The 16,491-nt window shown below is 43.6% G+C and overlaps 1 protein-coding gene across 3 annotated transcripts in view; it reads right to left on the bottom strand.

Annotated features, from left to right (window-relative positions):
* Positions 1-16,491, bottom strand: part of LOC126198978 (ras association domain-containing protein 10-like) — a 1,181,222-nt gene that overhangs the window by 37,652 nt on the left and 1,127,079 nt on the right. For all 3 annotated transcript variants that reach the window (XM_049935642.1, XM_049935643.1, XM_049935644.1), the window contains one exon: positions 7,421-7,707. In XM_049935642.1, the coding sequence (XP_049791599.1) occupies positions 7,421-7,673 (253 nt within the window). In that variant the 5' untranslated portion in view covers positions 7,674-7,707. The remainder of the gene's footprint in view (positions 1-7,420; positions 7,708-16,491) is intronic.

Below are 16,491 nucleotides of genomic sequence, written 5' to 3'. Positions count from 1 at the left end.
AATCCCAGTCTGGCATCATGCTTTTCCTGGTATTTATGTGGTTACTCCACTTAAGGCCGACCCGGATAGATATTCATAGATATTTTAACAGCGTATATTGCTTCCAGCAATTTTCATCAACGGTGTAGTTGTGCAGTGGTGGACTTCTTCTCTTATGTATGGGCAATATGATACATTTGTTTACGTTCAGTGTCAACTGCCAGTCTCTGCACAGTTATCAACCTTATGTACATCCTTCTGCAAATCGTTAGAATATTCTGGCTTTATACTTTCTTATAGACAACCACATCGTCTGTCAACAGCGTTAAAGAGCTTCCGACGCATTCTACCAGATCATTTATATTATCGTACGTTGTAAATAGCAAGGATCCTCCCACACGTCCTTGAGGTACTCCGAGATTACCTTTACATCTGTCGATTTTGTTCCGTTAAGAACGAAGTGTTGGATTCTGTCTGCAAGGAAGTCTTGAATCCAGTCACAAATTTGGTACGATGCTCCACAAGCCCGTGTTTTTTATTATTTTTATTTAATGAACAGCAATGTGGGACAGGGTCAAATGCCTTCCTGAAGTCGAGAAATACAGCATCAACCTGAGCACCTACACTAACAGCTTCTGTCTGTATGAATACATACGATGCTCATAATTTTGCTTTACCTTAATACATACTAGAAGCCCTTCTACATATTCTTTTGCGCCATGAAAGTGTGCCTACTGTCTCATGTGTCACGAATAGAAGACAGATCACTTCGTGAGTAAAAGTACTGTAAAACAAGGGGAATATTTTGAGAATAGTCATATCAGTTTTGCACTTACGTAAATATCTAACAGGTATGAACAGCTTTCACATGTTATTTGACTGCTAAATTGAGGGATTGTGGAGTCGATGTCTGTGGATTTTTCAGGTCAAGATGATGGATTTGTGGACAGAAATGTTACAGGAAACCTGGGTGCACTACCATCAACTTGAAACGAAAGGATGAGCAGGGAATGGAACCGTAGCTCTTCATCAAAATTAAAAAATCAGCTTTCAACCATCGGCAGGATAAGTTTGCTCACTCTCATTATGGTTGAAAAAGAGGTAACCTTACACAGAACGCCGAACTCACTCACCAGACCTCGTTCCGAGCAACTTTCGTGTGGCGTAAAGTAACACATAGAAGTGATGAAGAGGCATAAACTGCGGTGCACGCGTGGCTGCATTCGCAACCAAAAGAATTCTTCATACGCCGTACCCATGCACTTCCGAAGCAGTGCAAAACATGCATTTCACATCTTGAGGACTACGCTGAAAAACGATATGGCAGTAATTTTTCTTTATTACATCATTTACCAAATAATAATTAAGGTTTCCATCTGTAACAGTAAAACATGTCCAAAGAATCACGAAATAGTTTTATGAACCTGTATCCCAATTTAAATTCGTTAAACAGGTGAACGTGAACCCCACCGACAAAAATTTGGACGCTGTTCAGGGATATTTTCGATGTATTTTGGTATGAAGGACCCATGTTCTGTGGTGGATTATTACAAAATTATTGCACATTGTTTGGTTTCTAAACTCATGTACCTTGAACGATGGCGAAACTGAAGGGTTTCGTCGACTTTCACATTATCGATATTTGAGATGTAAATTATATAGAGTGACATGTAGATCGAATTAATTTTATTCGAAAATAGTGTATTCCTTTATTTTAATAAAGATTATCCGATATTGAGTGCCAATTCATGAAGTAATTGTAGTTCCTTGATTTCTTGAGAATTATGTTTGGCTGGGCTGGCAATTTCAATTTTTAGCGATCAGTGTCATCAGACCGCGGAAACGGATCAGTGTGCTAATAACGTAGTAATCTATCTACCGTTTCCTCGTCTTGATCTCCGCCTGTTTCTGGTAGCTGTTTCATGTTCCTGTGATAATTTGTCAATGAAAAGGATGTTCTTAAACATGTTCCTGTTGTACTACTGCTCTCGTTTTTTGTGAGGATTCATAATAAACAACAGACCTTATGGTGACTTTGACTTTCATTACGTACTAGTCTCATCTGGTCACAAAATTAAATTACAGTGTCACTATTCCACGGCCCTTTTGAGGTATGTAGGGCCACAATTTAGCGCTAATAAAAAAAACTCTGCACAACAAATGATAATATTTACAGTCTTCATTGGGCATCTACATACCGATTCAGATTAATTACCTAAAGGCGTAGGCGTAGTACTAGCTTAACCAGCTGCCTCCAAAAAAGGTAGTGCATAGTTCTGTAAATATTCTCCATAGGACACGACGAGCTTTAACGTCTGTGTAGCATTCATGAGCTGTTGACTGAGTATGTCCACTACGACAATGTCTTCAATGTTTTGTGTCTAATTTATTTTAGTCATCAGTCTTCTGACTGGTTTGATGGAGCCCGTCATGAACTCCTCTCCTGTGCCAATGTCTTCATCTCTGAGAACCACATTCCCCCAACGTCCCCATCTATTTATTAGATGTATTCCAATCTCTGTCTTCTCCTGCAATTTGTACCTCCACTGGACCTTATGGTAGCAAGGAAGGTATACGACACACGTCGTATCACCATCTCCCCTTTGTTTGTCACTGTTTTCCACGTGTTCGTCTGCTCACCAGTTCTGTGTAGAATCTCGTTTCTGATTTTATCAGTCCACCTAATTTTCAACACTCTGCTATAGTATCACATCTCAATCGCTTTGATACTCTTCTCTTCCCTTTTCCCCCATATTTCATGTTTGACTTTTAAACAATACTGATGTCCAGAAGTACCTTCTCAGATACCTATTCCTCAGTTTGTTGCTAGTGGATTTCTTCTGACCAGGAATGCCCTCTTTGTCTTGACTAGTATACTTATCTTATTTCCTTCGTCCGTCATGTTTTATTTTGCTTCCAAAGCTGCAGAACTCCTTCACTTAGCCTACTTCGTAATCCTCAATTATTATGTTAAGTTGATCACTAATTTAATTTCTGCTACTGGTTATTACTTTTATTATCTTCTGTTTACGCTCAGTCCATTCAGCACGTCCTGCAATTCTTCCTCTGATACGCTGAGGACAACACTGTGGAAGTTCGTGCAACCGCACACATATCACTATTCAGCCGTCACATCAGCCATGGTTTGAAAAATGACAATGCGACTTCACTCATGTCTTTTTTTTTAATTTCAATAATTACTTCTTCGACGCATAGATTAAACATTTGGGACGGAAGGGCTGCAGTCTTTTGTCCTTACTGTTCAATCTGTACATAAAAAAATTAAGACAGAAATAAAAGAAAGATTCAAGAGTGGGATTAAAGATCAAGGTGAATGGACATCAACGATAAGATTCGCTGATTACATTCCTATACTTTGTGAAAGTGAAGAATTACAAGAACTGTTGAATAGAATGAACAGTCGATTGAGTACAGAATGTGGATTAAGAGTAAACCGAAAAAAGACGAAATTAATAACAAGTAGCACAAATGAAAGCATCGAGAAGCTTAACATCAGGATTTGGGATCACAAAGTAGATGAAGTTAATGAGTTCTGGTACCTAGGCAGCAAATAACCCATGGCAGACAGGGAAATGAGGACATAAAAAACAGACTAGCATCGCAAAAACGACATTCACGGCCAAGAGCAGTCTGCTAATATCAAACATAGGCCTCAACTTGAAGAAGAAACTTCTTAGAATGTACGTTTAGAGCACAGCAGTGTATAGTAGTGAAACATGGGCTGTGGAAAACCGTAACAGAAGAGAATCGAAGCATTTGAGATACGGTGCTACAGAAGAATGTTGAAAATTAGGTAGACTGATAAGGTAACGAAAAAGAAGATTCATCGCAGAATCGGCGTGGAAAGGAACGTATGAAAAACACTGACAAGAAGAAGGGACAGGATGATAGGACATCTGTCAAGACGTCATAGAATAACTTCTGTGGTAGTAGAGGGATCTGTAGAGAGTAAAAACTGTAGAGGAAGAGAAAGATTGTAATACATCTAGCAAATAATCATGCACGTAGGTTGCAAGTGCTACTCTGAGACAGAAAGATTGGCACAGGAGAGAAATTCGCTGCGCACCGCATCAAACCATACATTCAGAAGACTGATGACTCGGGAAAGAAACCAGCACTTCAGTCTTACTGTTCTGTTCTGCTTTAACGACGTAAAGAAAATGGTTTCTGTTTTAAAGAACGGAATGTATTGTTTGGTCTGACGATTTTACTATTTATGTTCGTAAGCATTAACATTTTTATAGATTGTATTATATTTTAACTGAAGATGACAGCCTCATCAGTAAGCCCCGCATCTAACTTACGATCTTGTTAAGAATTTTATCTGACAGTTCCTAGTATTAATATTTTATCAAGGTATGTGGTCAGTTCTTAGCGTTATTTGTAAAATATTCATATACCTATGAACACCGGTACAACATGTTTTCGAAAATGATCAGTTACCCGTTTATCCGCAGGCGCATCCCCGTTACTAATAACGAGGCGCATTCCATAGTAAGGTCCGATCGGTGTCGAAATGGAAACCACAGTGGAAATCCGATAAAGCTTTGCTTGGGTGTGTTGGACAGTGTCTGTAGTATGCCCGTTGATCGAGTCACGTCTGTCTTTTCAGTTCTGAGCGTACAGTCAGCTCGTAAAGATGCCTAAAAAACTGTCTTTCGCCAAGTATGAGTGCCCGTGAGAGATTTAGCTTGATCTGATGCAGCCCACACAACGTAACCGTCGTGCATTTCCTTCTTCGTGACAGTTCTCGGCCGCACTCAGCAGCTTTTTCGATGGGAAGTGTTTGATCGCCCTCCATACAGCCCAGACTTCGCTCCCTCAAATTTTCATCTCTGCTGACATGAACCGCTGGCTATGAAGTCAACGCTTTGGAACAGACAACGAACTGCAGACCAGGATAGAGAATCGGCGAAAAGTGCAGGCGGCTGCTTTCTATAACGAGGGTATTAGAAAGTTGGTACAACGCCACGACAAATGTCTCAGACGCAGCGGCGACTATGTAGAGACGTTGCTGGAATGTGTCGCTAACTACGAGGGTTGTCCAGAAAGTAAGTTCGGATCGGTCGCGAAATGGAAACTACAGTGAAAACCAGAAACGTTTTATTTACAACAGTTAGGTACACCTTCCATCTACTTCTCTATGTAGTCGCCTCTCCAAATGGTTCAAATGGCTCTGAGCACTATGCGACTTAACTTCTGAGGTCATCAGTCGCCTAGAACTTAGAACTAATTAAACCTAACTAACCTAAGGACATCACACACATCCATGCTCGAGGCAGGATTCGAACCTGCGACCGTAGAGGACGCCCGGCTCCAAACTGTAGCGCCTAGAACCGCACGGCCACTGCGGCCGGCAGTCGCCTCTCCAACTTTGGGTTTTGTCGTAGTGTTGTATCAGCTTTCCAATATCCTCGTTTTATAAAGCAGCCACCTGTTCTTTCGGCCAGTTATCTGCACTGGTCTGCAGCTCGTTGTCTGTGAAAAAAATTCGTCTTTATAGCCAGCGGTTCTTGTGAGCAGAGATGAGACTCAGGGGGAGCCAATTATCGACTGTTTTGTGGGTGATCAAACACTTCTCATCGGAAACGCTGCAGGAGCGTCTTCACTGCCCCTGCAGTGTGCGGCCGAGAATTGGCGTGAAGAATGTACTGCTCGACAGTTGTGTTATGTGGGCTGCATGACACAGGCGAAATCTCTAAGCAGGCCCTCATACTTGGCGAGAGACGCTATTCCCTACGCATCTTTACGTGCTCACTGTTCACTCAAAACTGAAAAGAGCGACGTGACACGATCGACGGGCGTACTAGAGACACTACCCAACACATCTGTGGAAAGCTTTACCGGATTTTCCCAGTGATTTCCATTTCGCGACCGATCGGAACTTACTTTCTGGACCACCCTCATATTTTAAATAAAACACTTTTGATTTACACTGTGGTTTCCATTTCTACATCTACATCAATATTCCGCAAGCCACTTGACGGTGTGTGGCGGAGGGTACCTTCAGTACCTCTATCGGTTCTCCCTTCTATTGCAGCCTCGTATTGTTCGTGGAAAGAAGGATTGTCGGTAGGCTTCTGTGTGGGCTCTAATCTCTCTGATTTTATCCTCATGGTCTCTTCGGGAGATATACGTAGGAGGGAGCAATATACTGCTTGACTCTTCGGTGAAGGTATGTTCTCGAAACTTCAACAAAAGCCCGTACCAAGCTACTGAGCGTCTCTCCTGCAGAGTCTTCCACTGGAGTTTATCTATCATCTCCGTAACGCTTTCGCGAATACTAAATGATCCTGTAACGAAGCGCGCTGCTCTTCGTGGGATCTTCTCTATCTCTTCTATCAACCGTATCTGATACGGATCCCACACTGCTGAGCAGTATTCAAGCAGTGGGCGAACAAGCGTACTGTAACCTACTTCCTTTGTTTTCGGATTGCATTTCCTTAGGATTCTTCCAATGAATCTCAGTCTCGCATCTGCTTTACCGACGATCAACTTTATATGATCATTCCATTTTAAATCACTCCTAATGCGTACTCCCAGATAATTTATGGAATTAACTGCTTCCAGTTGCTGACCTGCTATTTTGTAGCTAAATGATAAGGGATCTATGTTTCTATGTATTCGCAGCACATTACACTTGTCGACATTGAGATTCAATTGCCATTCCCTGCACCATGTGTCAATTCGCTGCAGATCCTCCTGCATTTGAGTACAATTTTCCATTGTTACAACCTCTCGATATACCACAGCATCATCCGCAAAAAGCCTCAGTGAACTTCCGATATCATCCACAAGGTCATTTACGTATATTGTGAATAGCAACGGTCCTACGACACTCCCCTGCGAAACACCTGAAATCACTCTTACTTTGGAAGACTTCTCTCCATTGAGAATGACGTGCTGCGTTCTGTTATCTAGGAACTCTTCAATCCAATCACACAATTGGTCTGATAGTCCATATGCTCTTACTTTGTTCATTAAACGACTGTGGGGAACTCTATCGAACGCCTTGCGGAAGTCAAGAAACACCTCATCTACCTGTGAAGCCGTGTCTATGGCCCTCTGAGTCTCTTGGACGAATAGCGCGAGCTGGGTTTCACACGGCCGTCTTTTTAGAAACCCATGCTGATTCGTACAGAGTAGAATTCTAGTCTCCAGAAAAGTTATTATACTCGAACATTATACGTGTTCCAAAATTCTACAACTGATCGACGTTAGAGATATGGGTCTGCACATCTGTTCGACGTCCCTTCTTGAAAACGGGGATGACCTGTGCCCTTTTCCAATCCTTTGGAACGTTACGCTCTTCTAGAGACCTATCGGGCCTTAGTTTCGAAATACGCCTCGTGTTTCGGATAGTCGATGTTTTGCAGTAGCACGTTGCCGATGGGAGAACAGAAGACAGAGTGAGACTCACAGTCATCTGCACCAGGCACGCGGACGGTGATGGGTGTTGAGGTGGTGCTGGACGCCGACGGCGCGTCCGAAGACTCGCTGGGCGGGCCAGTCTTCCTGGCAGGGGCAGCGGCAGGAGCGGCGCTGCACGGCGCTGCGGGAGGCTGCATCGGCTGCTGGTGCGGGGGGTGGCGGTGGCGAGCGGCCTGGTGCTGGTGCTGCAGGCCGTGGCCCGGCTGCTGGTGCGCCGGCTGCTGTTGCTGCCATTTCAACATGGCCGCGGCGGCGTCCCCCGCGCGGCATGTGTCTCTGTAACGGCACCAACAAGCTGTCTTAGCTCGACTGGCTTTCGCAACAAACATCTGCGTTACTATCAACACAATGTTAGATCGAGCATTTTTGTAGCCAGCCTCTGCTTAGAAAGTGTACAGTGCGTATAACTAGAGTACATGCCAAACATGAAGGTGGGAATGTGATTCGAGAGAGAGAGAGAGAGAGAGAGAGAGAGAGACAGACAGAGAGAGAGTCACTAAGGAAACCTATGGCCAGTATCTACCTCTGTTCTGCACCACACGCTCCCGCTGTTTTCTATCCTGGCCAACAGCGTACTCTACATTGGGAGTAATTAAGCTTAACGGCTAGAGTAGCGCTTGAGAGCTAGGCAACCTTCTCTCAGGCAGTGTTTGCCTCCCTGCAGGCGTTGGAGCAGTCGCAAGGCAGAATGGTGTCGGAAGTTTCAGACAGGTATATTTCTACATCTACATCTACATTTATACTCCGCAAGCCACCCAACGGTGTGTGGCGGAGGACACTTTACGTGCCACTGTCATTAACTCCCTTTCCTGTTACAGTCGCGTATGGTTCGCGGGAAGAACGACTGCCGGAAAGTGCCCGTGCGCGCTCGAATCTGTCTAATTTTACATTCGTGATCTCCTCGGGAGGTATAAGTAGGGGGGAAGCAATATATTCGATACCTCATCCAGAAACGCACCCTCTCGAAACCTGGACAGCAAGCTACACCGCGATGAAGAGCGCCTCTCTTGCAGAGTCTGCCACTTGAGTTTGCTAAACATCTCCGTAACGCTATCACGCTGACCAAATAACCCTGTGGCGAAACGCGCCGCTCTTCTTTGGATCTTCTCTATCTCCTCCGTCAACCAGACCTGGTACGGATCCCACACTGATGAGCAATACTCAAGTATAGGTTGAACGAGTGTTTTGTAAGCCGCCACCTTTGTTGATGGACTACATTTTCTAAGGACTCTCCCAATGAATCTCAACCTGGCACCCGCCTTACCAACAATTAATTTTATATGATCATTCCACTTCAAATCGTTCCGTACGCATACTCTTAGATGTTTTACAGAGGTAACTGCTACCAGTGTTTGTTTAGCTATCATATAATCATATAACAAAGGATCCATCTTTCTATGTATTCGCAATACATTACATTCGTCTGTGTTAAGGGTCAGTTGCCCCTCCCTGCATCAAGTGCCTATCCGCTGCAGATCTTCCTGCATTTCGCTGCAATTTTCTAATGCTGCAACTTCTCTGTATACTACAGCACCATCCGCGAAAAGCCGCATAGAACATCCGACACTATCTACTAGGTCATTTATACGTATTGTGAAAATAAATGGTCCCATAACACTCCCCTGTGGCATGCCAGAGGTTACTTTAACGTCTGCAGACGTCTCTCCATTGAGAACAACATGCTGTATTCTGTTTGCTAAGAACTCTTCAATCCAGCCACACAGCTGGTCTGATATTCCGTAGGATCTTACTTTGTTTATCAGGTGACAGTGCGGAACTGTATCGAACGCCTTCCGGAAGTCAAGGAAAATGGCATCTACCTGGGAGCCTGTATCTATTATTTTCTGGGTCTCATGAACAAATAAAGACAGTTGGATCTCACACGATCGCTGTTTCCGGAATCCATGTTGATTCCTACAGAGTAGATTCTGGGTTTCCAGAAATGACATAATACGCGAGCAGACGGGCTCAATGAAGGTGCCTCGATGACACTCAGAGTGTTGATTAGCTAGGGTTTTTCACGCACATCTTAATGCTGCACCACCCCCCCCCCCCCTTCCCGCGTGACTAAGCCATAGGAGGCGGAGAAAAAGTTGGGATAAAGATGCATACGTATCCTTTCCTGATACGGATCAAGTTCACATTTCGTCGAATGGCCTTGAGCTATCCCTAGTGATTCCCACAAGTATACGAGAGCAGAAATTGCGGTCGTGCTGCCGTCGAAAGGGGACAGGTCACGTTCAACGCGGCTGCAGCCCCACAATGTCCTTAGAAAAGGGTTTAAGCGTCCAAGGCTGTGAGCAGTTTTAACTGTTGTGAAGAACGTCACCCTGTTGCTCATCGCACTGCGAACTATCGTTTTCGACCCTATAATGGGCCGTTTCATTGCCGCTCCTTAAGTCACCCTCTGAGAGCTTTTTGTGCCTATTCTGAGCGGCGGTGCGCATGGAATGTTTTCCTTAACCGCTCATAAGAAAACCGCGTGATTTCCAAGTTGGGCGTCGTGGTTCTAACTGCCATCGCAGAGGCGTCTAAAGAAGGGATAAAATGTGGATAAGAGAAGGTGTGACGACCTTCTCGCCGTTTGACACGTCCACGGTGGCTCTGGGCAGAGTTGTAGTGAAGTTTGGTGCCAATGTGACATCACTGACCAACCCTCCCGTCACACGAACTTCTGAGACGTGGCCTTTTCTCCGCACGTGCCGACATCTTGCTCATTGAAGCGTTGTCAAGCCCGAGGGTGACGTCGCAGGGAGCTGCATTTTTGCCTCACGAGAGGGGAAGGTTGACCCAAATTTCAAACTTATATGTCGGAATGGGTGGGAAGTGCGGGGTTTCGAAAAACTGATCCTTAAATTCTGTTGTAGAGTGTAGTAATAAATGAAAGTATTCCCATACTCAGGGAAATCGTAGGGATCTACATCTACGTGATTGAGTCTGCGATTCACATTTAAGCGCCTGGCAGACTATTCTTCGAACCGCCTTCGGACTATTTCCCTACCGTTCCACTTTGAACAGCGCATGGGAAAAAATGGATACCTAAATCTTTCCCGCACTAGCTCCTCTTATTTTATTACTATGATTATTCCTCCTTGTGCAGGCCAGCCGCAATAAAATATTTTCACATTTAGAGAAGAAAGTTACGGATTTAAATGTCGTGACAAGATCTCGCCGCAACGAGAAACGCCTTGGTTTTAACGATTGCCTCCCTAACTCGTTTACCATATTCGAGACACTCTATTTCGCGATAGTACAAAACGAAATGCTCTTCATTGGACTTTTTAGATGTCTTCTGTCAATCTATCTGGTAAGCAAGCAACACTCTTGCGGAGGACAGACGGGTGTCTTTAGAGCTGTTGCATCCACTAAGTGTTCTAAAAATAAAATAGTCTCAACAATATGAGTTATGTGAGCTTTCCAGTTTAAGTTGTTCGTAATTGAAATTCCTGAGTATTTCATTGAACTGACAACCTCCAGATTTGTATGATATATACTGTAAACAAAATTTAACAGATTTCTTTTCGTATTCATGTGTATGACCTCGCACTTTCCCTTATTCGGAGGTAAGTGCCACTTTTCGCACCGAACAGATATCGTGTCTCAGTCACTTTGCAATTGGTTTTGATTTTCTGATTACTTTACTAGACGATAAATGGCAGCACCACCTGCAGATAATCTAAGAGGGGTGCTCAGATTGTCTCCTACTAGCAAATGCGGGAAACCTATAACGCTTCCTTTGGAAATACCAGATATCACTCCTGTTTTAGTCGATGACTCCCCGTAAGTTACTACGAACTGTGTCTTTTATGACAGAAAATCACGAATCCAGTCTCACAACTAAAACTATACTCATAGGCACGCAATTTTATTAGACGTCTGTTGTGCGCATCGGTGTCAGAAGCCTGGTAGAAATATAGAAATGTGGAAGCAATGACGCATCCACTGTCGATATCTATCATTACTTCGCAATTCTGCATAATTTTTCAGTGGACGTGGCTTTTCGTTGCCCTCCTCTGACCTGTTATGAAGTGTCAAGCGTCTATGTGTCTCGTGTGAGCGAATGTAATGAGGGCTTGTACAGTGAAGTGTTGGATTTGTTTTGTTACAGATCAAGGGTAGGAAAAGGGTGAAACCCTGTGCCAGCACGCCGCCAACTCCTTTCTAATAGTATCCTCCAGCGGACGGATCGCCGTCAACATCATCATATGACCTCACTTCATGACACACTGCAGAGAGGCTGTGAATTTAAACCAAAACATTGGCTCAAAGACTGCTGCCCAGGAACCTAACGTCACCACTTCTCCTCCCGTTGCCCTTCAAATATTGGCACTGAAAATTTTCCACCACTATGAATCGAACTGGCTTACCTCAAATTCGAGCACAGTCACCGCATAGTTGCGCGTTAACGACCTCGGCTACGATAGTGGGTGAAATGTGTGATGTAGAAATGAATGGAAAAATATAGGTCTTACTTTAGACAGGTCGTAAACTTTAATGTAAATATCATTAGGGATAAAATGACTCTTTCCCGCTGTTCTATCGGTACCAAATATTCCGGATATAAAAGCCGTGAGTCTGTACAGGTATTTTAATTCTCGCTTTTTGTTTTATGGTAATCAGTTCAATATACCTTCAGAAAATTATAAGCCTTTTCGTTTAACTACATAGTTTTTCAAACTAAGATTCCGATGTGTCTAAAACGCGAAGTTCCCAAGCAGTGCTCACTACCTGCTTTGACTTGCAGCAGTGACCTTGAATTTCAATGGGAAAACCTTTAAAAACCTGAGAGTAGACGACGTAATGTTGGCATTAAAGAGAATGTACAGGAGTTGGGTAGGACATGTAGCCAAGCGAACGTATGATAGATGCAGCTGGCCCCAGAGGTAAGAAACGACAGGGAAGTCTCCGTAATTGAAGAGCAGCGTCTATGAATATAGCCGAAGTCAGTAACACGTGAGAAGACATGGAGGATGCCAAGTATCAGCACTGGCTGTCAAATGATTCTGATGAAACTGTACGTCAAGAATCATTAGTCACCGATATAATCCATGCTACGGCGAAAGTTAAAACAGGTAACTACTGCTACAATTATGACCCACAACATACACTGCCTAAGTGAATCACGCAGAAGACAAGGTCGGAAGTCTATGTAACCTAGCACACGTACACACCATCACCGGATATGTAAATGATTTGGAGTTCCAATTCCCTGTAACGTGTACAACGGCCACCAGAGTGCATTGGTGTTTGTGTTTAGTGCTGTTTTCGGTAGTGGTAGGATATATAAGAGACGTGAACACTGCCAGATGTTGAGTGACCACCGCAAAGAACAAGGAAATACCGCGTACTCGTATGGGACAGCATTATCTGCAATTGAGAGAGTTTGAAAGGTATCTCGTTGTGAGTCTTCGTTTGGCAGGCTGGTCGAATTGTGTAATACCGAGATATTGTGGAAATTCGGATGTGACATTTTCCGGATGTTGTACTGCATGGGAACGTGAAGACCAGCATATTTGTAATTAAGGTTCCAGCCGACACGTCTAGCTACCTTAAGACAGGATCGCTGTATTGTGCATCACAGACTTGTATACAGTTCAGACCTGTGCCTGCCAACCTAGAACAAGCAATGGACTACATGCACAATTGATCGGAGACTAGCAGCAGCTAGACTAGAGAATTACCGCCACATGCGTAGGCTGCCATTAGAACCACAACACAAACGGTTGCGTTTGGAGTGGTGCGTTGACCAGAAAGCATGCACTGCTGATGAAAGGCGTCGCGCTGTGTTCAGTGATGAATCACAGTCCTAATTAATCTGGATGACTATCACCGGCGAGAATTGGGGCGATCTGGTGAGAGATCAAATTCTTCCAATGTACTGGAGAGGAACAGAGGTGTTACTCTTAGCGTCATGGTGTGGGGAGCCATCATTGATGACGGATGGTAGTGACTGAAGGAACTCTGGCAGCACTACGGAACATCATGGAAACTCTGCATCCTCATGCGTTACCTGTAGTGCATGTTCAAAGCTACCTCCTGCCAAGTTTTTCTTTTTTTTCCAGGCTTTGCTATATTCAAATTTGTGTCTGTGTCGTGTTGTAATGTCCGTTTACAATATGGAGGTGTAAGGAACAGACCTATAATGAAAGTTGGTTCTGCACAATTGTTCTGTTAACAGCCGAAAGTAAGTGACTTTCGAATGGGAAGCGCAAACTTTTGATGACAAGGTGACAAGTCAACCGAATCCTCCACCGGAAAACACGTCTGATGTGTCATACACGGCATTAGTGACAGAACGTGTCATATGATAGAATTCACGCCTGGTGAATGTGTCACATATGCCTCCTTGTGTTTGTACGAATGCTAATGTGATCACTCCCAAGGAAATGATGAAAGCCGGCTGGAGTGACTGAGCGGTTCTAGGCGCTACAGTCTGGAACCACGTGACCGCTACGGTCGCAGGTTCGAATCCTGCCTCGGGCATGGATGTGTGTGATGTCCTTAGGTTAGTTAGGTTTAAGTAGTTCTAAGTTCTATGGGACTGATGACCTCAGAAGTTAAGTCCCATAGTGCTCAGAGCCATTTTTTTGAAATGATGAAAACATAATAGTTAGTCACATAAGTTGCAACAAATGAACGCAACAGTTTCACAATCACACAATTTCTCTGTGTTCTATCAAAACAGATGTTCTTAACGTTTTTGTTGTCGCGTTTAGTTTTGGGAAGTTTTGACCTGAATTCCCTTGCTGTAACATAGTTCCCATCCGTTTATTTGTTGTTTTCATTTCTGTGAAACGTCTATTTGTTATCTCACTGCTCTCACCATTCATCACATTTACTTCCGACGGTAATGTATTCTTTCCACATGACTCATATTCTATAATCAGTATATGGTATGACAACTGCCAAGAATACAGAAAGAGAAAAAAAAAAAGTCAGTGACTGGGAGGACAGTTCATAATGTTGTGAAAAAATAAATAAAACTAAGTGGTACGAGAAAGTTTTGAGCACGGCTCGGCCGCTTTACAGTCCAACACTGTGACCACTTACTCTTCTACTTCGCTAGAAGTTGCACTTGTTTCTATTTTGATTTTTTTCCACAGTTCAATACACCATCTTCGTGTTTACATGCTTGATCTATGTTCAGTTTTTGACGGGCTCTCCACAGAGCCATCTTACTGACAAATCTGAAGGGAGAAGGGTGCGATAGGAAATTTCTATTGTTAGTAAATTTTAGTGGATTTTGTAATCACTGAAATGACATCACATACCCTCTCAACTAGTGGAATTTCATTTGGTTACCTTCTCTCTTCTGGATGCTTCATTTGCTTTTGTCAGGCATTATATTTATACACTCCTGGAAATTGAAATAAGAACACCGTGAATTCATTGTCCCAGGAAGGGGAAACTTTATTGACACATTCCTGGGGTCAGATACATCACATGATCACACTGACAGAACCACAGGCACATAGACACAGGCAACAGAGCATGCACAATGTCGGCACTAGTACAGTGTATATCCACCTTTCGCAGCAATGCAGGCTGCTATTCTCCCATGGAGACGATCGTAGAGATGCTGGATGTAGTCCTGTGGAACGGCTTGCCATGCCATTTCCACCTGGCGCCTCAGTTGGACCAGCCCTCGCTCAAAGTCCGTCAACTGCACATACGGTTCACGTCCACGCTGTCGCGGCATGCTACCAGTGTTAAAGACTGCGATGGAGCTCCGTATGCCACGGCAAACTGGCTGACACTGACGGCGGCGGTGCACAAATGCTGCGCAGCTAGCGCCATCCGACGGCCAACACCGCGGTTCCTGGTGTGTCCGCTGTGCCGTGCGTGTGATCATTGCTTGTACAGCCCTCTCGCAGTGTCCGGAGCAAGTATGGTGGGTCTGACACACCGGTGTCAATGTGTTCTTTTTTCCATTTCCAGGAGTGTATTATTAACTCATAAAAAACCGTCTGTTTTTCCAAGAAATTCATGAGGCGACTTGTATTTAAATATTACAGTAAATGATATTATTGTTTTCCTGCAGGATAGTAATACACACATGGTTATACAGATTCACTTCTTGATGTGCACACAGATGTCAGCTGCAGAAAGAACGTAATTTCCGCACGAAAATCTCTCACTCATATTTTTTTCTTTGGTCAACGTTTTAGTCTATAATTAACGTCTATGCTTCTCATAATGAGCATCAGGAACTGATTGTGGTCGGAACGTATATTCACGCGCACGGTCTTTGGAATAAGTAGTCCACGAGAGAGTTCCTGGTTATGTTGACAATACGTGGCCGATACGTAAAAGAAAAAGAATGCGCTATTCGCTCGGCAACACTCACCGGTTAACTGATTGTCAAGTTTGGAGGGAGTTAGTTGTGACTAAAGTTAGACCCTGTTTTCCTCGGATCGCTACCGGAAATTTTCGTGCGTTTTGTGCCCATAATGCTTCGTTTTAAATGTATCACCTCCACGAAATGTTTATAACGTGTTCTTTTAGGTATCAGTTGCTTAATATTCCTTCTGCTTGTTATTTGTCAGCTGCAAAAGAATTATGATGACTCCATACATATTGGTTTTTGTGAAAAAAATGGTAAATAGCATTTAGATTGGTTTCAGCATCATCGCCATACAGTTTGATTTTCTGTGCCCATCAGAAAGCCACTCTTTATATTTATCGTGGAGCAGAAAAGTGTTCACGGCCAAAATAAAACTTACGTGTGTGCATTATTTTCGAACGTAATAAAGCACCTTGCAGGCTTTTAACTGACGGACAATTTGCCAGCCATAAGCAAAGAGAACCGCCCGCATTCGCTACCTCCATTTCATCAAATTACACGTCACGGAAGGGAGAATTACACATAAAACAATTTTGTCATAAAATGAGATGCGCCCCCTCCTTGTAATAATAAAAAAATAAGATAACGGCCAGTCACTTTTTAAGCAGATTTACCGGTTTGCGCGTCTAACGCACAAAGAAAAACCAACGGGGAACAATAATACTGTAAAAAAAAATTAAGAAACCCAAGCGTTCATTAACAAGCGTGTAACACAG

Source organism: Schistocerca nitens, chromosome 8 (genome assembly GCF_023898315.1).
Source record: "Schistocerca nitens isolate TAMUIC-IGC-003100 chromosome 8, iqSchNite1.1, whole genome shotgun sequence".
In the NCBI taxonomy this organism is placed as follows: Eukaryota; Metazoa; Arthropoda; class Insecta; order Orthoptera; family Acrididae; genus Schistocerca; species Schistocerca nitens.
Note: the sequence above shows the minus strand (reverse complement) of the source record. Positions and strands in the feature narration are given on the sequence as shown.